Source organism: Scardinius erythrophthalmus, assembly GCF_964197995.2.
Source record: "Scardinius erythrophthalmus genome assembly, chromosome: 1".
In the NCBI taxonomy this organism is placed as follows: domain Eukaryota; kingdom Metazoa; phylum Chordata; class Actinopteri; order Cypriniformes; family Leuciscidae; genus Scardinius; species Scardinius erythrophthalmus.
The window spans coordinates 13,191,237-13,214,849 of record NC_138221.1 but is presented as its reverse complement, the minus strand read 5'-3'; the positions used below and the strand labels follow the sequence as shown (position 1 = coordinate 13,214,849).

The following is a 23,613-nucleotide window of genomic DNA, read 5'->3' as shown; positions in this document are numbered from 1 at the left end:
ATATATATATATATATATATATATATATATATATATATATATTCACTTCGAAAAACACTGCAAAACAATGCACTATCTCAGATTCATAAGGCTTAATGGTGTTATCAGAAGGGGCTCTTTAACAAATAATGCATAAAGGTTAAATTATAAAAATATGCTTTAGAAATATGCTACAGTATAAGTGTACATGAAAATACTGTTTGGAGAAATGTGTTATTATCCTTACACAATTTCTATTGTGATTGTGAAAACGGTCATGACTTTCAGGGCTTAATTAGTTATAGTTAACTGTCTAAATATGCCCATTTAAAATGTAGTTGTAGCCTATATTCTGAAAAGACATTGTTCAACATGTATTTTCACATTAAAAACTGCTTTTTCCAAGCTTAATCTAATTAGGTTCTGTGTGTTTGAGCAAGAGCACCAAACCAGTAGGTGGTGCTAATGTCCAATATTTTACGTGTTAACACGCAATTTACGTGTTAACACGTCATTTACACGTTAACACGTAATGACGTGTTAACACGTAAATCGCGCGTTAACACGTAAATCGCGCGTTAACGCGTAATTACGTGTTTAAACGACAGTTTCACACGTTTTGGCCCCTATGGCCTTCCATACGTATGTGCATACACACACATGCGCACGTACACACACACACACGTACGTACACTCACACACGTACGTACACTCACTCACTCACTCACTCACTCACTCTCACACTCACACACACACACACACACACACACACACACACGTACGTACACACATGTTCACTCACACACGTACGTACACACACACGTACGTACGTACACTCACACACACACACACACACACACACACGTACGTACGTGCGTGAGTGTGCGTACGTACGTGTGTGTGTACGTACGCGTCTGTCTGTGTGTATACGTATGCGTACGTACACGCGCGTGTGTGTGTGTACGTATGTACATGTGTGTGTATGTGTGTGTATGTGTGTGTGTACGTACGCGTGTGTTACACTCACTCACACACGTACGTACACTCACTCACACACGTACGTACACTCACACACGTACGTACACTCACACACGTACGCACACTCACACACGTACGTACACACACACACGTACATACACTCAAACACGTACGTACACTCACACACATACGTACACACACACACGTACGTACACTCACACACGTACGTACACTCACACACGTACGTACACTCAAACACGTACGTACACTCACACACGTACGTACACACACACACGTACGTACACTCACACACGTACGTACACTCAAACACGTACGTACACTCACACACGTACGTACACTCAAACACGTACGTACACTAGGGCTGTCAATCTTCCTCTATAATACTATTCGAATTCCATTCCTTATTTTATTTAATATTCGAATAATATTCGAATATTAAATGCTCAAATTCATCCTATTATTAATATTTACGACATTACACAGTCTTATGGATCGCCAATGCGTGATGTTGATCGGTCTCATATCTTCACAGATAAACCGTCAGTTTGTCTGTTATTGCCTTTTGGCGGACAGCTGGTAGCAGTTGAGCCCCGTGATGAGGAGAGAGAGAGAGAGAGGCAGAACATAAGTAATTCTTGCCTGTTTTAGCGGCGGTTCCTCGGACAGATCGCCTAGCTTGTCAGGTTGTAAGTTGTCATAAAAAAAATAACGTATATTTTCCTCTCCGTTTTGGCCTTCCGTCCACAATGAGACGGCGTTTTTATTAATGAAAACGCACTCCAAAGTGGATATATTTGAAGACGCCGTTTTCACGCTGTAATGTGGACTGAGAATCAAATTGTTGATCTCCGTTACCGTGGAGACATTCCTCTCCGCGACTTTTGACAGTTGTTATGATGATACAGCATGGATAACGTGCACAATTGTGTTACGATTCAAAAACTTTATTGTTTATCAGACGAAACAAAAGCATTTAATTTTCACATGTGTGTGCCAAGGCGGCGAGAAAGGCAAGATTGCATTAAAAAAAAAAAAAAAACATAAAAAAGCAATATTCGAATAGGAACTTCAGCATTCGAATAGTATTGATTTTTTTAATATTCGAATTATATTCGAATTTCGGAATTCGTTCCAACAGCCCTAACGTACACTCACACACGTACGTACACTCACACACGTACGTACACTCAAACACGTACGTACACTCAAACACGTACGTACACACACACGTACGTACACTCACACACGTATGTACACACGTACGTACACTCACACACGTACGCACACTCACACATACTCACACACGTACGTACACTCACACACACTCACACACAATACTCAGCCTGAAAAAAAAAAAACAGTCAACAGAGCAATAGCCCTCAGCCTCCTTCTCAGAATAAAGTCCCCGCAGGACTCCCGTTCGGCCATCACCCACAGACCCAGCTGGGCAGTGCTTGTATACTTCAGTGCAGTGCAAGCACAGGGTCAGCGAGTAGGGCACCCGGAACTCTTGCCTATATTTTCTGGAAAATGCACTCCAGTTCACAACACCTAAATTAGATAAAATACAGAACAAACAATTAACATTAACATAGTACAGAGTCATACAAGGAATGTATTTGTTATATATTTTAAACATATTATAGGAAAATGTTAGACAAGATATGCTTGAGTGTTATTGGCTTTGTCTGTAAAATACCTAAGAGACTTACTTGGTTTATGAACAACAAACTAGTTAAAAAAGTTTGTCAACACAAACTTTAATTTGGCTTGAGAAAGCCTATCGTAAAAGTTTGAAATAGTTTTAAAGCTTGAAGGTTTTCATAACCTTATATTTATATATATATTTATATTAATAACAATAATATCAAAATACATTTAATCAATGTATTCATAGAAAAAAATATCCTACAATATATCTTTGTATATTACTATTAACTCTTAAATCCTACATTTCTTCTCCTGGTTTAGTTTTGCCACTGCATTTCTTTTTAAGGGCCTCTGTTTTAACCTATGGTTTTAACACTATATCCTAATCCCACCAAAACCACAGACACCACGCAAACGCGCGCGCGCACACACACACACACACACACACACACACACACACGCACACACACATACACACACACACACACACAGACCTACGCTGTCCTAGTTATTTGTGTGATATGATGAGTAAAGTTAGCACTACACGATCTCATTTTTACACCAATTAACATCACACTAAACGCCACTTCAGAATTAAAAATTGTAAAATAAAATGTAAATAAAATTAGAACAAAAAAAGAGTAGCTTGCCTGTAATGTACTCACCATGCAGTGATGAACATCAGAAATGAAAACATGTTAGAAACACGTCATGACTTCACGCCACTAACCAATGAGAAGAGATGTTGGCGGGAAGAGACGTGCAGCCCCGCCCCAGGTGCACCCCCGCCCAAATCTGCAGGCTGCAGCCAGGTGCTTCTCGAACAGTCAGGGGAAAGCCTCAGTGATTCATGAGGCTTCATTTCCCCATCCCTACCTCGTAGGGGAATCTCTTCTTAAGCTATAGTGAACTTTATGCTACCTGCGCTCGCAATTTAACGCACACACATTCCTGATGACAAACATATATTTAGACTGTAATCTGCGACTGAGAAAGGGCAATAAGGCAAACAACTCACCAGAGAGCCGAGGGCAACACAAATCGAAATGGGTAGCCTGTTACTACACACAGCACAGAGAAGAATGACAATGCCCCACTTAGACAGGCTTTTTATCACGCCACTAAAACCTGACGCACCTCCATGATTGCGCCGCACAGGTAAACTCAATATCAAACTGCGGTTCAACGCCAGTGGGCGTGTCTTGCCATTTGAAATATACGCAACCATTAAAAGTGACCTACTTCCAATGAGCCAAAACGAACATTACAGATTCTCAACCTGTCACACACACATTCACATTGTGATCTCAGAGTTGTGTATTGATACACACAGATCATACTGTATTATTCCTGATACTGGACATAGTGTCACTCAAACATCTGATGATGAAGAATTATCCTCATATTAAGAGTGTGTCAGTGATTTGAACAGCTCTCTGATGAAGACTAATAGTTTATTCTGGAGAGTGTGTGTTTGCTTTAAGTGAGGAAAAATACTATGATTTAAAACTTCTGCTTTTTATGCTGTATGGTTTATTGTTTTAATTTATTAATATATATATAATAATGATCACTGAGATATACTGTGTTTCAGGTTTCAGTGGAGCGGATGATCATGTGTTCATCAGTTCTGGGGAAAATGTGCGTCTGTCCTGTAATAATGCTCTTTCTGACTGCAAATCTAAAACTACATGGAACTATAACAACCATTCAGCAGCAGTTGAACTGATTAATAAAGGGATAAAGAAGAATGACACAGAGAGACATGAGAGACTGAGTCTGGAGTCTGACTGCTCTCTGAACATCAAGAACGTCACAGGAGAAGATTATGGATTATACACCTGCCAACAATGGATAAATGTGAATAGACAAGGAAATGACCAACGACAAGGAAATGATACTTATGTTTATCTGCATGTTCTTCATGGTAAGTTTACAATAAAAAATTCTCCCTTTAAACTGATGATTATTGAAGAGTCTGTGATTTGTGTCTTGTGTTCAGTTTCAGTGTCTCCATCATCATCATCATCTTCATCCTCACAGACTGAGATCAGTCCAGGCCGCTCTGTGACTCTCTCCTGTCAGTTGTATTCATATACTGGATCTCCCTGTGATGATCGGGTTCGTTCTGAGGGATTTGAGCTGTTGTGGGTGAATCAGGCTGGTGTTGATCTGAAGACAGACTCCAGATATCAGATATTATCATCATCAGATCAATATCGCTGTATCATCACTCTGACTACAACACTCCTGAATGAAGATGACAACACAGAGTGGAGATGTCAGCTTACTCACAGAAATCAACTCAAGACCTCAGTCAGATACACTGTCAAGTATTCAGGTGAGAACACAGTCTCATTAATCAGTGTTAGAAGTTATCCTGTGTGTTAACTAGTTAAAATATGATGATAATATTATACAGTATGAATCATCTGAACAAACATTCATCCTTTACAGCTCAAGCTGATTCAACGACAGCAGTGAATCCTTCTACACGAGGTACATGATGATGCTGATGCTTTTAAGCCACTGATGATGTTATTCACAGAACAACTTTGTCTAACATAATTCTATAGAAAATATGAATGAATTACCATATAGACTCTACCACATATATAAATAATCAGTATGTTAGAGCTGAGTTGACTTTTTCCTTTTGTTTCTTGAAAAAAGAACAATAAACAATAAATAAATTAGAGGGAATTAATCAAAAGTCAGAGGAAGATCAGAATCGTTTGAAATTCCATTCGGTGCCGATGGATTTTGTCTTTGTCTATAATTGTCCCCAATCTGCCCTGTCCGTCTCTGACTCTGTGCTCGATCTCTTCTTCAGTCATAGTGATTTCTGTCGCTGCAGTCGCTGTTCTCCTTCTTGCTCTTCTCTGGCTGATCTGCAGAAAAAGAGCTGGTGAGTTTTCACATTTACTCATTAAAATGAATCATAAAAATGATTGTTGACTTGATAACTCTGTGATATTGACATTACAGGATTTCTCAGCAGGAATAAATTTCTGTTTGAGAATTTCATATAATCCACATGTTTCTATGACACTTACAATCTGAACATGATGTGTTTGCTCATCTGAACTGTTTTTAATTGTTGTAAATGCTTCAACAAAATCTGATTGTTGAAAAATCTAAATGCTTAACATTGTGTGTTTTTCATGTGTGTTTGATCATAAATACTCATATTTCATGAGGCACTTGTTTTCAGATAATAAAAGAGGGACTGGCGACTCTGCGGTGAGTTCAGTAATGCAGTGATTTAGATTTGATTACTGTCTTTAAAGCTCAATAAAGTGTCATTCATGCAGTTTAACTGTTTGTTCTGAAGGTCAAAGATGAGAATGATCATAAAGGGACGTATGAGACGATCAACATGTCCATTCCTCCCGCTGCAAGAGCCAATGTGAGTGCACTAAATCATAAAACATTACGTTCACTGTCTGTTCAATAATGTGATTTAAAAGCTTTTGTGTTATTCTACATATTATAGTGAGAGATATGTCTGTTCTGTGTGTTAAACTTGACTCTCTGCACGTTTGCATTGATGTTTAGGAGCAGACAGATGATGTGACTTATTCTGAGGTCACTTCTTCCAATACAAAGCCAGTAAAATCACTCAATGTGAGTAGATACCAGCACATGAGTTTGACTCTCAGATAAATGAAGCTCATGCTCTAATAATAATAATAATAATCGCTGGGGTTCAAACATTGATGGACAGAATCTGTTCTTTCAGGATCATGATGATACAGTGACTTATGCTGCCATCAGAGGAAGAGAAGATCAACCGCAGGATGAACTTTACGCCTCTGTGAACAAGAACAAGACCTTCACAAATAAACATTAATGATACAGATCATGAGCTCATCATATCAGGAGCAGACGGGAAGATTTCATCGCTCTGGTGTTTGGAGGAATTATATATTTGTGTGTGAACGAGCAGATATTTGTTGAATATCCTGTGAATATGAATGAGATTTATTGTGAAAATTTAAAAAATACAATATTTATCTGTATATTTTAAACTGTTGATAAACACCAGTGATGTGCGGGTTGATCCAAAATGAGCGGTTACCCGCGGTTACGAGTCATCCAAAAATATTTTTAATGATATTCGGGTCGCGGTCGGTCGGGTCGTTTGAAATAAAGATGCCAATTAAACCTTTGTAATTTATATAATACTAGCCTGCCTATTTTTGTTTGTCTAAAATGTGTTAATAAAGACTTTATTAACATATTCTATGCCTGCATTATGTGCTTGTGGGCATCCACGTGGCGAAATAGCCTGAGCCTACTAATACAAGTGGGAAATCCTTATTTACCTTTTGAATGTTGAGCGTTATTAACTTGTGAATAAATGCTGACGCGGGACAAAATGCCCGATTTCCCAACACGTTGAACTGAGCAATGCCATTGTACCATTTTAATATGCTACTTTTAAACGCATATAGCTCAGTAATGTCAGTTTTATGTATTTTCTGAGAGGGGGCGGGATTTTTGTTGGGAAAGTCGGGGGAGAGACGCACACTTCGATTAGACTGGATAAACACGTCATGCAGCATCTTAATTGTTAAGAAAATGAATCGAAATAAATGAATAAATCATGCCTTTATTACATAACACTAGGCTATATCATACAGCATTCAGTAAAAGCTGTTCCAAAAGTGGGCCTTCTCGAAACATAAACATCGCATTTATCAATAATATGCATCCAGACAGCAACACCCCCCGCACCCCTAGTTCCTACGTCTATGGCCCAATGACGCTACGATGAGCATTTACTACTTTTAAAAAATGCGGGTCAGGAAGCGAGTCGGGTACAATATTTTCTTTTCTTTTTTTGCGGTCCGAGTTGCGGGCGGGTTAGTTGGAAACGTCGGTCGGGTGCGGGTTGTTTATACATTGACCCGCGCATCACTGATAAACACTGAGGGCTACATCTGCACTTCAGTTTCACTGTACAACCACAGGTAGACACTGAAAGCCTCTCACATCTCACAGGACATGATTTTTATCTCATTACACATTTTATCAACAGCTTATTAATATTGTTCATTTTTATTTTCTGCCGGCTTGGATTGTCTTCAATTGATTAAATATTTCAGTGTTAATTAAAGTCAGTAAAGAGAGAGATCTGTCTCATTCACTTTTACTTAAAGGAGAACTCCGGTCAATTTTAACATTGAGCTCATTTTTTTGTACATTTGGAGTGTTGTCAATACAGAGAACAACGACAAAAATCGGTGTTGCCTACACCGAGTTATTCTATTTTTAAAATTTGCACCCTATTGACTTCAATGGGGCAAGTAGTAAGCCTGCTTTTTAGCCTCTTAACATCCTTTAAGTGTCATTACAAGTGCACAGAAAATGTGAGTGATTCCTTCCGAGTGAACACGAGTGGATCTGACTGCAGTAGATGTTAGAGATATTAATAAAAATGAAGTTAATTCAGCCAGCGCTCATACCTTTGTTTACATCCTGTTTTCGGTGGAAGGCCATAGTAATCGATTGTCGAGTTCACGCGCATAGGTTTAGTACCTATGATCACGCGCGTGAACTCGACAATCGATTACTATGGCCTTCCACCGAAAACAGGATGTAAACAAAGGTATGAGCGCTGGCTGAATTAACTTCATTTTTATTAATATCTCTAACATCTACTGCAGTCAGATCCACTCGTGTTCACTCGGAAGGAATCACTCACATTTTCTGTGCACTTGTAATGACACTTAAAGGATGTTAAGAGGCTAAAAAGCAGGCTTACTACTTGCCCCATTGAAGTCAATAGGGTGCAAATTTTAAAAATAGAATAACTCGGTGTAGGCAACACCGATTTTTGTCGTTGTTCTCTGTATTGACAGCACTCCAAATGTACAAAAAAATGAGCTCAATGTTAAAATTGACCGGAGTTCTCCTTTAATGTTTGTAGGCTATTTGCTTCATCTAATGATTGATTAAACTCATTTCTCATTTTATCGATCTCATTGTTTTTGCCCATTTTTATTTTCTGCTGATTCTGCTTGAATCAGGAATAATTTTAGTTCTGAAAGCCATAGCATAGCCATAGCTTTCCATGTTGTTCATTTCTCAATAGAGCTTTTAAATGCCTAAGTTGTGTTAGCCGTTATTTTGTCTAACATAAAGGAAATTAAACTAGTTTTCTGGTTTTGGTTGTGGAACATATTTGGGGCTCAGCTTGAACAATCTATCTGCAGCTTTTCTTTGTGTGTAAGTTCACACAGCTGCAGATATCTGAGTGCATGTAAGGAGTAGTTTTATCTGATCAACAGTTAGTCCTCACACATCCACTGAAGGAGACGTATGACCATTAACTGTCTGAGTGCGACTTCCTTTCTGTCTTCTCTGACTGTAAAACACTCTCTGTGTGTCAGAACGACCCTCTTGCAAGAATAAAAACGTATAAAGACACTGGCTGTTTCTCCATTTCAGCCTCACCATTATTAAAGTCATATTTTTTTTAGTTTGTTCAAAATTAAATGTGTAATATGAATAATTAGTGCTCATAAACGGCTGTTGAGATAGTAATCTGAAGTGAAACTAGTGAAGGCTTTCCCCACCAGCCACCAGCCGCCACTGGAAAACAGAAGTACATTTAGCAGAAAAGAAGCTATTTGAGGAAAAAAATATTACTTATTTTCAATTTTAAAAAAATAAAGACAAAAAAGGACTGACCAATGATGTTCTTAATGATAACAGCACTAAACACTAGACAAGAGAGTCCATTACCACACTCTGGGCTACAAGGAAACGCTGAACATTTGGACACCATGTTTCACAGTCTCTAGACACTTCCTCAATGTGGAATTGACTCTCTTTTGCAGCCTGTCTCTAGTGGCCAGTCGATGAACTGCAATATAAGTTACTTCTGTATCGGCTTCACAAAGACCGGAAGGTTGCCGCCTTAAAGGTACATATCTTTTTATCTGAGAGCGATTTCTATCAGGATGACTCAATGTGGAAACAGACGATTCAGAACAGGACTATGTCTTGGTCAATATTACAGAAAACAGGAGTATGTTTGGCAGTCACTGCTATTTTAAGAAAAGAAAAAATATATATTATTGATTTTACATTTTTTTTTAAAGAAATAAAAATAAAAACCTAAGATGATAACAGCACTAAACACTAGACAAGAGAGTCCATTACCAAACTCTGAGCTACAAGAAAACACTGAACATTTCGACACCATGTTTCACAGTCTAGACACTTCCTCAAATCTGCTTCACAGCTTTATCAGTGCTTTAACCTATTCTGAGAACAGAGCTATTCTCTGAAGGTGTTCAAATGCATCTTGCAAAATCACCATCATCTGGAAATCACACTGAATGCTGCACTTGAAGTCCATTTCAGAGTCTTGCATATCTGAGCTTTCTCTATTCTCCTGAGTAACTCTCTCAGTTAAATGATCTATAAGAGATCGTTTGAGGTTTTGCATATGTGATAGTCCTATTTCTCTTTATTTTGCAGATTTTAAACACACATAAACACTAACATTTTACATGAAGCATTGCCTTTTTCACATTTGCTGTCGATGAATAAATGATGTTACTGCCATGATGGTGTTGTTCCAGCATCTACCAGCAGAGGGTTGATGAGATTATTCAGTCAATTCCTGACCCAATCCCAGATGAAAACAGTGAGGATCAAATACATCAGTAAATATCATTTTCTTCACAAAAAGAGTACTTTTATGCCGTAGTGTAACTTAGGCGAATTGGGAAGCAGTATATGGCTTTACACGATGACGATCGCTCTGATTGGTTTTAGGTCTATCCAATTGCGCCCAGAGGCATTTGAGCGTCGTCCGTTGGTGACGCCCCTTTGGAAATGAGTTATTAAAGAAGCTTTGCCAGACCATAACTCAGTTACTACTGAGAATGGTCTGGTTTTAACTAGGCTATAGTAGAACCACTCCCCTGCTCATCTGAACTGAACACACGCAAATGCTGCAAGTCAGAACCAATCAATCACAGAGAGCGTTCACACACTGATGACAATGCATTAAAACAGGGCTGCGTTTCCCAGAACAATGCTTAACAGAAGACTGAAAAAACTATGTTTGAGCTATTTCACAATAAACAAATTGTAGCCTACATAGTTTGTGCAATTACATTTTTTTAAATTGAATGTTAAAAGTTTATTCTGTCAGAATAAAAAGGTTGCATTTTATGGGTGCCTGTCACTGGCCTGTCACTGGCAGTCCCTTATGAAAATGAACATTACAGTGACCATAGTTCAAATAGGCCTATCATATTTTGTAGATTTCCATCTAGCTCACAATCTTTTTAAAAAATGCAACTTAAAAGGGCATGGATGGCTGTGAGAAGAAGGGAGGGTGTGGTGTGGTGTGGTGTGGCACAGCAGGGGAGAGGGGAGAGGGGAAAACAGTGATCGACTGTCCTTAAAAATCTGTAGTAAAACCACAGACTGTAAAAAAAAACATAGATGTAGTGTCCGTGACGTCAACTGTAGGTTTCTGAAGACAGTTTTTGAAGCCTAAAGTGGGCGTAGCCGATCGTCGCCATCTTGGCAGTGCGGCACTCCTGAATTTTTTATTTTTACAGTCAGTAATTATGCAGAAATTTAAGGCTTAATATAATTGAATTTAAACAGATGAGTTATAAAAAAAAAAATCTAAAAAATAATGTTTGGAAATGTAAACTGATATTTCCTACTGACACACTACAGCAAAAGATATAAATAACTGACTTAAAACCAAATTTTTTTTTTTTTTGGGGGGGGGGGGTATTAACATGACTTTTGCACAGTACTGTATATGTATATAAAAAAACACAATATTATAAACTATATTGAGAAATCTCTGACATTTTGGTAACATGGTGGCAGAAAATAGTGATATAAATTTGAAATAAAAGAGCTATAATATTATTCATAAACCAAAACGTTGTATTTATTATAGTAAATAAAACTCTCACAGCCCCTGAGATTATCTAAATGTGATGAAGTGCTTGAATGTTTCTAGCATGAATGTTCTTCAGCATCATGAATGAATGAAGAATAAACACCAACCTCTTTGTTCTTCAGGATCTTCAGTGTGTTTCATTCTGCAGGGTTCTGGATCACTCATGTTCTCACTGTCCTCTTTAATAAACTCAGTCTTTGCAGATTTCAGCTCTTCCTGATGCTCTGATGCTCGTCTTCACTTGAAGCTGATGGGAACTTACAGCATTTATTGGGGAATTACAATGGGAGGAGCTTCACTGATGATGTGACTGATGTGGGAGGAGCATCACTGATGATGTGACTGCAGGGGGAGGAGCTTTACTGATAATAGGCTTGTTCGACTTCATGCACCTCTGCGCAGACCGATCGGCGGCTGACTTGAAGCAGTGCATGCCAGTTAGAAATTTTGTCCGACTTGATACAGTGCCGACGCCACGTGACTGTGACGTATGTCATCATGTCATCAAAGCAATTCGAGAGTAGCCGGAGAACTCAGCCAGCGCAGCTTCTCAAGAGCGGCTGCACGAGGGCTGATGACGACACAGCTGTTCCACGATTGGCCGGATTCACCGCATGACAACGATCACGTGTGTTTCATGTTTATTCGAACACTCTTTCATGTAGTTGTCATGTTATATTGTGTCATGTTTATCAAATTAAAACTGATTAAAAAACGTAGACTCCACTTCATTGATAGTAGCTTATGTTGAACTTTATTCTTGTTCAAACAGATGCTGTATGAAGCAGTACATAAAGTATTGAATGAAAATGTCTCTGAAACATCTGTGCATTATTTGGCAAATATTGCATTTATTTCACTTCAGCTGTGGTAAAGTATGCAAACACCACGTGAGCTGTCACCACGGGAACCAGAAAGTGTCTGTCTTCACGTCTCCGTTTGCAGCTCCTCCCCGCCTGCACGCGGCTACTCTCGCCGATCGGTTACATCCAGCCGCAGCCGATGTCGAACACACCTAAAGTCTTTATGAGTGAATCATTGAATCGTTCATTCAAACAGATTTTTTATTTATTTCTATTAAAATTAATTGAATATTTAAAAATTAGACTGCAGCATTTTTTATTTTGTCAGAACCTCTAGTAAATGTATTTATTTTCTTTAGTTGTCTATTCAGAATTGGGGGAGAATCATGAATCAAAAGTAAATGTTTACAATCAAAGAAATTTTGAGAATCAAAATTTGTACAAAAAATGTAAATCGGAAAATGTTTAAGAAAAATAATTAAGTAAAAGTTTATTTGTTCTGTTGTGGAATATGCCATAGTGCTATTGAGGGCACTCCCCACACTCTTTCCTTCTCCAGCTGCACCACCTAAGAAGATGGGACATGCCAGTGAGGCATTGCTTCATGTCCTTCAGGTGAGAGTTTGTTCACATTTTGTCACATCCAACACTTGTTTTTTCTTTCACTAAAGAAATTTGTCTTTAGAGGTTTTTTATTTCTCTTTTTTTCCTCAGCCAACAGAAGACCCCACCATCTACCTTCAGAAGAGATCACTCTCCAGCCCTGGTTTAATCTTTGATGGTTCCAACTGTCTTCTCGCTATTGGAACCACTCCCATCACCACATTTGCAAAGGAAGACCTCCGTGAAGCTCTCCTTAATCTGATAGCTTACTACTACACCCTTCATCTTACCTATCCCAAATGCGTGGCGACCCTCCTTTCTGTCATTCAGACCGAAATATTGCAGGACACACTCCATGGGCAAGACGCCACAGCGTCATTCAAAAAAGCCATGGCAGAGTGGAAGGATTTTATTGGGCAGTAGAGGTTTTAAGAATAACATTTTCACACTGCCAGTAACATCTGAGGTGTGAGTTAATCATAGTTCTGTGTTCATGGAATGTAAGAAACAAGGAATGTTTTCTTTATCTACTGTAACACAAAGTACTTACTGATGTATTTTTTTTTTCTCAACCATCTTTGCAACAAATTGTTCTGGAGTTCTATTTCAGTTCCAGTGACAATTCCTTATGCTTAAACATGAATGTAATGCACTACTGTACCATTTTTCCTGAGTGTCAGGTAATCTCTTTCAGTTGACAGTTCCCCCCCAAATGAAAATGTTGGCATAATTTACTCACCCTCAAGTTGTTCCAAACCTGGATCAGAGAGTTGATGGCACCCATTGACTTCCATAGTATATACAATGGGTGCCATCAACTCTGATTGCCAACATTCTTAATTCATCTTCTTTTGTGTTTAACAGAAGAATGAAACACAGGTTTGGAACAACTTTAGGGTAAATGTAAATGATTGGCAGTAAATGATGGCAACATTTACATTTTTGGGGTAACTATCCCAAGGTGTTTAATGAACACACTGTAAATATTGTAACAAAACGTTTTTTTTTTTGCAATACTTAAGTGAAGTTTAAGCAATCACTGTTTTGAGAAGGAGCAAGTAATGTATTTCCTTTGATATCTATGGTGTTAAAAGACAAATGTGAAATATTGAATACATAATTGTTGGCTGTACTAATTCTGCATGGTCTTGATTTCAGTTTTTGTTGTCTTAAGTAATCTTGTTTTAAGTTTAAATGCTTTCTCATTTTAAGACTGAAAAGCTCATTTTGACAATTCTTAAATTAAGAAGAATTCTCTTGTTTAGTGGCTCTGGTTTTAAGATCTTTTCTCACAAATTAAGAAAGAAGAAAATGCTTAAAAAAGAATTTGCATTCTAAATTTGCATCATATTTTTGACAATGCACTGCTTAAAAAATAATTTGGAAGCTAGTTTTAAGTTATTTTTTACTAAATGCACTGCTTGGAATAAGTATTTTACTACTTCTTTCAAGAGATTTTACACTTTCCTGAAGCCTAGATATTCTTTCTTATTTCAAGAAATCTTACCAAGTGTAATTATCTTACTGCACTGGCAGATCATTTGACTTGTTTTTAGTCTGTATGTTCTTAAATCATGCATTTATTTCTTATATTTAGACAGTTAATTTTTGCAGTGTAGAGGTTTGCGCTAATTTCAGTTTTTGGTGAAGTGGGTGGTAATAGACAAGAAATATACAGTTTTCTACTATCTTACTGATAATCCAGCGTAGCATCAGTGGTCCTGACAGAAGTTTTTCTTTAGTCATTCAGCAGTCCTACAGCCTGAACCCTAATCCACACTTACAACAGTATGGCATTTTGAAATGAAACCTTACCTTTACCTTGCTGTTACTGTCTTTTCATTCAATGACTGTTGTGGAGATTCTTTGTATTAAAGAACATGAAAGAACAAACATTGATTAAATAATCAGTTCACAAACTATATATTTTTTATTGAACGATCTTTTAATATTAGGGGTGTAACGATACCCTAATTTCACGATTCGATACATATCACGATACTGAACTCACGATACGATATTATTGCGATACTCCAAGACATATAATAAAAGGTTAAGAAAAAATTTACTGATGATTAAATGCTAAATTTGATATAACATTGTGGGTGTAAATGAATAGGCTTGGACAATGGTGACACCAGAATAAATATATTCATGATTCTGAACCTGAAAATACAGAATTATTTTAGACGAATATGCTTGCACTCTGTCACTGGCTAGATATATTTAAAATAATGTAGGCCACTTTTTACTGGTAACATAAGCATTATCAGGACCCACTAATATTCCCCCATTATTATACATAATATATTGTAGTTTAATGTAGTACTGACTCTGAAAACGTAAATATTTTCTCACAGGGTAATTTTTATTTTGGGTGAACTATCCACGATACATATTGTCACTATCCACGATACATATTGTTGCATTTTTGTATTGCGATATATTGTGACACGATATATTGTTACATCCCTATTTAATATTAATCCAATATTACAATAAAATAATCAATTCAAGTGTAATTATGACTTTCCTTTTTTATACTATTACAAAACATTTCCAGTGAATTAAATTTATAAAACAGCAACATATCACAAAAAATACAGAGCAAAGATGTATCATTAAACTGCTGTACTTTTAACTAGTTCATTTAATCATTCTCAGAGGTTTTTTAGGTGCTTTAATTTTTATTTTTATTTTTTTTAACAGGAGATGTTGAACTTGAATGTGCTTCCCATTAAACCAGGCCCAGGGCCATGGGTCGCCTGGTCAAATGTTTGCCAGTTCCTCCTTAAATACCCGAAGTGTAGGTATTCCTGCAAATTAAATACATAAAGATTTGTTTCAATGCACACTGATAGTCATACAAAAATGTAAAATGTATTTCAACTGCAGGCTTCAGTTTTGGATATTGAAAAATTAATGTTCCTGGCACCAAGTTTACTCCACAAAAGAAAGTAGTCCTGGAAATATTTGAAAATGAGGATGTTAATTTTTCAATATCCAAAACTGAAGCCTGCAGTTGAAATACATTTTAAATTTTTTTTATGACTATCAGTGTGCATTGAAACAAATCTTTATGTATAAACAGCTGTGGTCTGTATGTTGATGAAGTTGAGACACCCCATTGTCTGAGAAGGTTCTCTGTGTCCCACACCCATTCCCATTCTACAATTGACTACCATTTGCTCAGGATGTGATCAACCCAAGTGGTCAAGAAACAATATAATTTGACTGCCTTAATCTCTATGATAATTAAGCCATTTTGGGGATGAGCTCATTCTAAAATATATTTAGGAGTGGAATCTGGGTCGAGGCAGACTACAATTTCTTACAGTATGTTTATATTGAACTAATTTAGATAACTTTGCTGACATATGTTAATTATTGCCATAGTAGCCACATTTAATCTACAATGTACCTAGGGCAGTGCGATCTCACAGTCATTTTACATTTCACATTAAATGCATTCATATGTCTGCAGAGCGGTTCAGTGCAGCAGATCGAGCAATCAAGAATATCAAACATTGTGGACGTGCGCATTAATGCAAACAGCATAGCGGGACACAATGATCCTCCATTACAATTGTCCTTCCTATAGAGAAGACATCACATTGCAGAAGGCAGTAAAAATTAAGAAATAGCAAACATATCAAAGCGGCTAAACGCCAACAAGCTACTAAGCACACAAACGCAATAACTTTATCATTGTAGAGCTGCAATTTTATTTTATCTAGACAAACCTCATTCTTTACTTGTCTGGGAGGGCAAAAATAAAATAGCATGGTAGGACACCGTCCACCACTAGTATCACTAGTATTATCACTAATACTATTACTCGTTCCCTGTCCGTTATAATCAACAATATTTGATTTATTCACCATCACTACTCCCTTACGTTTTCGCTTTAGGGGCACCCAACCTATTTGCGACAGCCCAGACTACCATTTGTCAATATTGTCTTTCAGGTCACCTATTTTGGACTGGCAGGGGGGCTGACTGTGAAAGAGAGTGTGTGGCGAATCATGTCAAAACTAATGACAAACCAGCTGGCAAAACATATAAATTGGCGTGGGGTAAACGGGAAATATGCATTTGAACAACTTGCCATCAAAGATGTTGTCCTCAGTAAGTTTTATTTGTGTTTTATAGTGTTACTTAATTTTCAGCATTATAGAAAAAACATTGACACTTTCTTGCCAATTGAGAAGATTGATAGTGTGAGGCTGTGATCAAATTTGTAGTAAACTTCATCCTGAGTTTTCATGTCAGAATTATTATAATTTTTACTGACATTTTCCATATTACATTTTGAAATTACTGTACCATTAAGTGCTAGATTTCTTTTCCCCATCTTCTTCACATCTGGTCTTAATAAGTTAGGAAAACCAGCTTTAAGTTTAAACGGCAAATTTATGCCACATATCAACAGACATGCCTAAATTCTAATTGTTTTGTTTTTTTGTGTGTTTTTTTGCTTCCTTTTTCTTTTTAAAGAATCTGTCAGACAGAATCGGAATACTGCCAGTGCTTTGGATGGAGAAACAGAAAAATTCATAAAAAGATGGCTGCAGCTGGCATCTGATAGGGATGGGGGAAGAAGAGAGCAGGCCTTAAAACAAACCAATTCTTCTTAAGGTATGTTTCAAAGGTTGTTACCATTTATTATTGAAATCTATCTTTAACTGACTAACCATGTGTCCCCTCTTAATCTCTTTCTGTCATTCTGTACCTCTTTTAGGATATCCTTGAGGTGAGCCTGAGAGTTCATATAGAGTTCATATAGTTTCTATGTTTTAATGCAATTTGTTCTTTGTTCTTGTTAATTTTATTTTATGTTTATCTTGTCAAAATCTTTAAATAAATTCTCTTTTTCTGAAATTTACATGGTGTAATTTTCATTTTGGGCGTGACCTCTTGGCAGGATTAAAATAATTATATTTTTTGCAGTAAAGTCAAGTAGATTGTATATTTTATGAATTTTGAGGTGTTAATATTTGTTATATGTTGAATTCATGTTTATATAAAATAAATAGCGTCAGACCGTGACTCAGTATTCTCAGTTCATATGCTGAAAGTGAAGGTTTGTTTGAGCTCATCTAAAAAAAATTGTTGAAGTACTAGCAAAAAGTATTTTGTGACTGTCAAATAGTTTAGAGCAGTAAAGCACAACACCTACAAAAGTGTGACACTTAAACCCTCAGAAAAAAACTTCCATTCTGCAGTTTAACTTCTGACTTATAAGGTTTATGTAATAATTAAAGTCTGTATCATTAAATGGTATCTTGTCTTTGTTGTTATTTTGTATATGTTTTTTGTAACTAGGCTTATAAATATGTAATTCAATATTCTTTAGTAAAACAATTTGTGGTTCATGAACCATGGTTTAAAAAAAAAAAAATCATAAAGGATAAATTTCCTATTTGGAACCATGACTCGGGCCAGTACCGGCTAATTATACAATTTATGCTGGCGTGATTATGGCCCGATTCCGGCAGCGTCGGCTCAGTTCCGGCACCCGGACTCGGGCCAGTGTACTTGGGCCGATTCTGGCGCGCCATTCATTGCCGCGTTTCACAAGAGTCCGGCAACCGGAACTGGGCCGATTGATTTCTTCCGGCTTGCCGGTTCTGGGCCATTGTTGGCCCAGGTCTGTTTGGCTACCTGGGATAAGTATCGCTGTGATCGATGAAAACAATACAGAAATGAGTCTGTCGCTTAATCAAACTGTATAAAGTGTGTGTGACCGGTTGAGTAAATATGAGAAATACCGTGAGCTGCTCTCCTCTCCTCAAGAAGACTCGACGCTGAACTCAATGACGGAAAAGACGGCGCGAGCGAGCGGTGACGTCATAGGCCTCCAACGCACGCGTACGGGACACCCCCGCAGCCAATCAGGGCCGCGCAGATTCAGCTTTACTAGTAGCCAGAGGTGGAAGTAACGAATTACAACTGTAATTAAGTCGTTTTTTTGGGTACTTGTACTTTTTTGAGTATATTTTAAATCTGTAATTTTACTTGTACTCAAGTACATATTAAGCTAAGTAATCTACTTCGCTACTTGTAAAATCACATTTCGTTACTGAGTACAATTTGAATTGATATTCAAATCTTTGAATGGCATTTCGGTAGCCAATAAAAATATTCGATCGTAAACGGGCCAATAAAACCCCATATTTGGACTGAATGAAAGCCGCCGCAGTCGCAGCAGGTTTTGAACAGCTGATCATGAAGGAGGCGAGGAGCTCAGAGTGATTAATGGCTGGACTGAAAGTTTGGAACAACAAACTACATAGTAGTATTGTCAAAATATCTATATTTTGATACATATCAATACTGAAATATCTGTCAATACTCCTTTTGGCCTATACACCAATACGATACCAGCTGCGCGTTCTCATTCTCTCATCTCAACGACAGCGAGTTTGACACACCCGCCTCCTCTCACCGCGGGATTGCAGGTAGGCCTATTACGCATAATTTTATTAATACCTGCAAGTTTCTATGGCATATTTTAATGGCAAATGTCACGAACAATATTATAACGCGAGGGCACATTCATGTAATCGCAGAAAACTGGACGCGAGCTCTCAAATATAAGAACGAACTGGACTCGGATATTGAGTGTGCGCTCTCGGACTGTGTGTCATATCATGTGTAATCGCGAATCTCTCCAAGTGGTTCTCACTGCAGACTCAAATGACGTCCAGCTCCAATCTCTCCATGCTCTTGAATTAAACGCTGTCAAAAGTTATGAAAAATCGAGTCTTTTTGCAAATTAAATTCAGTTTGAATTGAAATCAAGCTTCCTTGTGCTGTGTGTGAGCTATTGCAACAGTTCACGTTACCCTATTGTAAAGACAAATACACTGAGTGAGTAAATATTAGATTATTGTAATGGTTATTGATCAATGTTTAAATATGTAAACAAAAGCCTAAATTAAAATCTCACCTTATAAAGTGGACGTGTCTCTTCAGAAGACTTGAATTAAACTTTTCCATTCAAATAGATTACTGTTACAATGAGTGTTGTGCTTTTCAATGCTTGAAAATAATGATTGCCTTGACAAAATGGATGGACAAAAATGTAGATATTAAAATATTTAGTATGTAGTAGTTTTCCCGATGGTATTAAAAATTATAGGCTAGGCCTACTGAATATTGACATATTTCAAGGTGTCATATTGAAGTTAGAAATTCCAGTATCCACTAATTAATGTCCTTCGACAATAAGCTAAAAATGTGTTAAAAGTAGCTATTTTCTACATAAATCTATGATTTGGTTGCATATTTTTATTGGTAATGCATTAACTATCGCCAGCTAAAAAGTAATTAGTAACTAGTACTCTGAGTAGTTTTTGAGAAGAGTAATTTGTACTTTTACTTAATTACTTTTTTGACACCAGTACTTTTACTTGTAATTGAGTATTATTTCAGCAATGTAACGGTACTTGTACTTGAGTACAAATTTTCAGTACTCTTTCCACCTCTGCTAGTAGCCTTCCATTATTATTATTATTTTAGAACTGAAGTGACTCCAGTTACTAAAGGTGAAAGGAACTTTTTCAAGTGAATCCCAACATAGTCAGAATAGGCAGAGGAGGATTATGGGGTTAGAATTGTTGCATTATTCCAGATAAATAGGTTAATATTCACAAATAAATGTAAAGAGATTCACAAAAAAATAAATCAAATTCACAAATAAAAAATATGAGATTTGCAAATAAAAAAATATTTGCAAATGTTTTATTATTTAACAAACACAACTCTGCCTGGCATTTATTTGTCAACCGCTTTCTGTGCATTTGTAAATCGCTGCACAAATTTGTGAATCTCTTCTTGTGCATTTGTGAATCCCCTCACGCATTTGTGGATTTTGCAACACTTCTAGCGTCGACATGCAGAGAAATCCACAAAGTGGACTCCACCCACCGTTTACTCAAGCCAATCAGATAACGGCCACATTGAGCTGGCCAATCGTAGCACATTCTCACTACAACCAATCACGTCTGGCTTTACACTCTGGGCGATCTTGCTCTGAAATAACTTTGCTCAATCATCATCCATCTGCACTGGCTCAAATAGGAAGTGTACACATAAGGCCCATGCTACCTTTTTGCTACAGCAAAAGATGTTTAAAATTTGGATTTTGTTAGAATTAGACCATTAGACTCCCACTAAACATTGGACGTCGGATAGACGTGCAGATCATGTCTATATTGGGTCCGTCGGTCCATGACCAATTCTGGACATCTATTCGACGTCCAAACTAGGTCCACTATTTGGACGTCCAACCATGACCCGACTTGGACGTCATATTGACGTTCAACATTGGACCTTTGAACTGGGTAATTTTTTTGGACGTCCATGACAGGTGCGGGAAATTTACATGATTATTACTATGTAATATTTTTTTTATTTACAAATATCAACATTGTTATTATCAACATGATTAATACGTGTGCGTGTGTGTGTGTGTGTGTGGTCTCATGAGGAGAAGCCTAAAGAAGCCGCTGTTTTGTTTGAGCGCGATTATGGTTTGGAAAAGACGTAGCTAATAAAACACACGATCCACAGCAAGCCGACCCCGTCTCCTTCCTTCTTCCCACAAACGAATTTTTGTGGACGTACGTCAACATTAGACATGCGGAAGATGTTGAAAAAAGACGTCGCCTGGTGTCACAAAACAACCCCTTCAATGGACCGAATTTGGACGTCCAAAAATCACATGAAAATTACGTCACTCCGACGTCACATTGGACAGTGGGCTGTGTATCATCAAGTCAAGCGACAATTTTTATGAGCCTTGGAAAAAGCCATAGAAACAGCGTTTTACATCTCTGTTATGGGAAACAACGCATTATGGAAGCGTCACGTTATTCCAGATAGAACAGAAAAGCATCAATAAGTAGCTGACAAGTGAATAACGGTTCAGTCTCTTAATACATACATGCGTTTGTGTAATAGGTGAAATTACTGTCACACAACAGCCAACAGCTTTTCCCACTTCTTCAGTCAAGGAGTTTTAATGTCGCATATGATCAGCTCCGTGGATCTATAACAGCATTATAAATAGAATTTTAAATATTAAATACCTGTATTACGATTCCCTTTGTTTGCAGAGAAGATAATTATTTTTAAACGTGTGACAGGTTGTTGCATTTCAAGAGATATCATGCATTTAAAAGTGAAATGTTGAATCAGACTAAATCGTTTTTTATGGTAAAAGTAACTTACAGCATCTAAAGTTGGCTAAATGCAAAGATGTATTTTTCAGCACTGCAAGATTTTTATTTGCAGCATCCAACCAGTACACGCTGATGCTGAGGCTTGTACTGTTACATCGCGGGTGGTCATTTTTGGTATTCTACATGACATTTATTTATGTCCATTTGTTCTAGGAACCTCAGATAGGCTATATTTTAATAAAAGGGGGCCTGATCTTTGTTCTTTTTACTTGCACTGTTTACTTGTCCTTTATATTTATTAAAATACTGAGTAAGCCCTGCAAATATCAAGACCTGCCTCTTTTGTTATACACTCTAAAAACTCCTGGGTTATTTCTTCAACCCATTTTCTGGGTTATTTGTGTTGGGTTAAAATTATGGGTTATTTTTTCAGAGAGTAACTATTTTCTGGGTTATAGGGCTAAAATTTTGACCCAATTCATGGGTTGTTTGGGATTCTGGGTTATTTTTCAAAGAGTAACCCATGTTCTGGGTTATAGGGTTGGCTTTCTCTCTCTCTCTCTCTCGCCCGCAGTTGTTCTGGAATTTTCTCACAACAGTCGTTTGAAATAACCGTCGCTTTCGCGCTCGATCCGTTTTGGCCTGTGCTTCATCGGTGCAACTTCATCTATATTCAAGGTAAGAGAGTATTTTCAGTGATGATGTAATGTAAACTTTTCTGTGTCGATGTCCCTGTTGCTAGTTTATCACCATTTGCTAAAAAAAATACTTTGAGACTAGCGTTAGCCGTGGTAATTCTGTGGTTGGCATGTAGCCGCGGCTATCACGACAACATCTAGGACAACTCGAGGTAACGTTATCACACACCGGATGCGATTTTGAACACGGTCCTGAGCCGTTGCTGGGTGTCGCGCATATACACTATATATGTATATATCTGTGGGTGTCGCGGACGCGGACAGACGCCGGATGGCGCCGCCGGTGTGTGTACACTCATAGAGAATAATGTGTTCGAATTTTAAAGACGCGGCACTGCGCTTCGCGTCCGGTGAGCAATACCTCGAGTTGTCCTAGACGCGACGCGACGCTTCTCGTCCGGTGTGCAAACCCCATAGCCGCGGCTACAGAGCGACGAGGCAACACAATAGTTGAGTTATGTTTTCCAGCTGCGCCGTGCTTATCATATTATACAGTGCTCTACTGGCTGAAGTAGTGAGAGTTAAAGAAGCGGGTCAAGTCTTCAAATTGTTGCTAACCTCTATATTGCTATGTTTTCTCCAGGTCATCTTGAATGGACAGTTTTGTCGCTGATAAGCTAACTGAGTGGCAGCTGTCTGAGCTGAGAGAGAAATTTAGAGGTGAGCATTTTACTCTTATTGCCCTTATATCATCTCTCTATACCTACATTTTTTTTAATAAGACTTAAATGTGTCAGTGCAAG

At 37.7% G+C, this 23,613-nt stretch overlaps 1 protein-coding gene across 1 annotated transcript in view; it reads left to right on the top strand.

The window, feature by feature from the left end:
- The window catches only part of LOC308690853 (uncharacterized protein), a 33,716-nt gene extending 25,952 nt beyond the window's left edge, over positions 1 to 7,764 (top strand). Inside the window, exons 2-9 of the mRNA XM_081365592.1 lie at positions 4,223 to 4,555; positions 4,631 to 4,969; positions 5,086 to 5,127; positions 5,462 to 5,536; positions 5,843 to 5,871; positions 5,963 to 6,037; positions 6,187 to 6,255; positions 6,371 to 7,764. Coding sequence (XP_081221718.1) covers positions 4,223 to 4,555; positions 4,631 to 4,969; positions 5,086 to 5,127; positions 5,462 to 5,536; positions 5,843 to 5,871; positions 5,963 to 6,037; positions 6,187 to 6,255; positions 6,371 to 6,481 — 1,073 coding nt within the window. The 3' untranslated portion in view covers positions 6,482 to 7,764. The remainder of the gene's footprint in view (positions 1 to 4,222; positions 4,556 to 4,630; positions 4,970 to 5,085; positions 5,128 to 5,461; positions 5,537 to 5,842; positions 5,872 to 5,962; positions 6,038 to 6,186; positions 6,256 to 6,370) is intronic.
- The last annotated feature ends 15,849 nt before the right edge of the window (positions 7,765 to 23,613 follow it).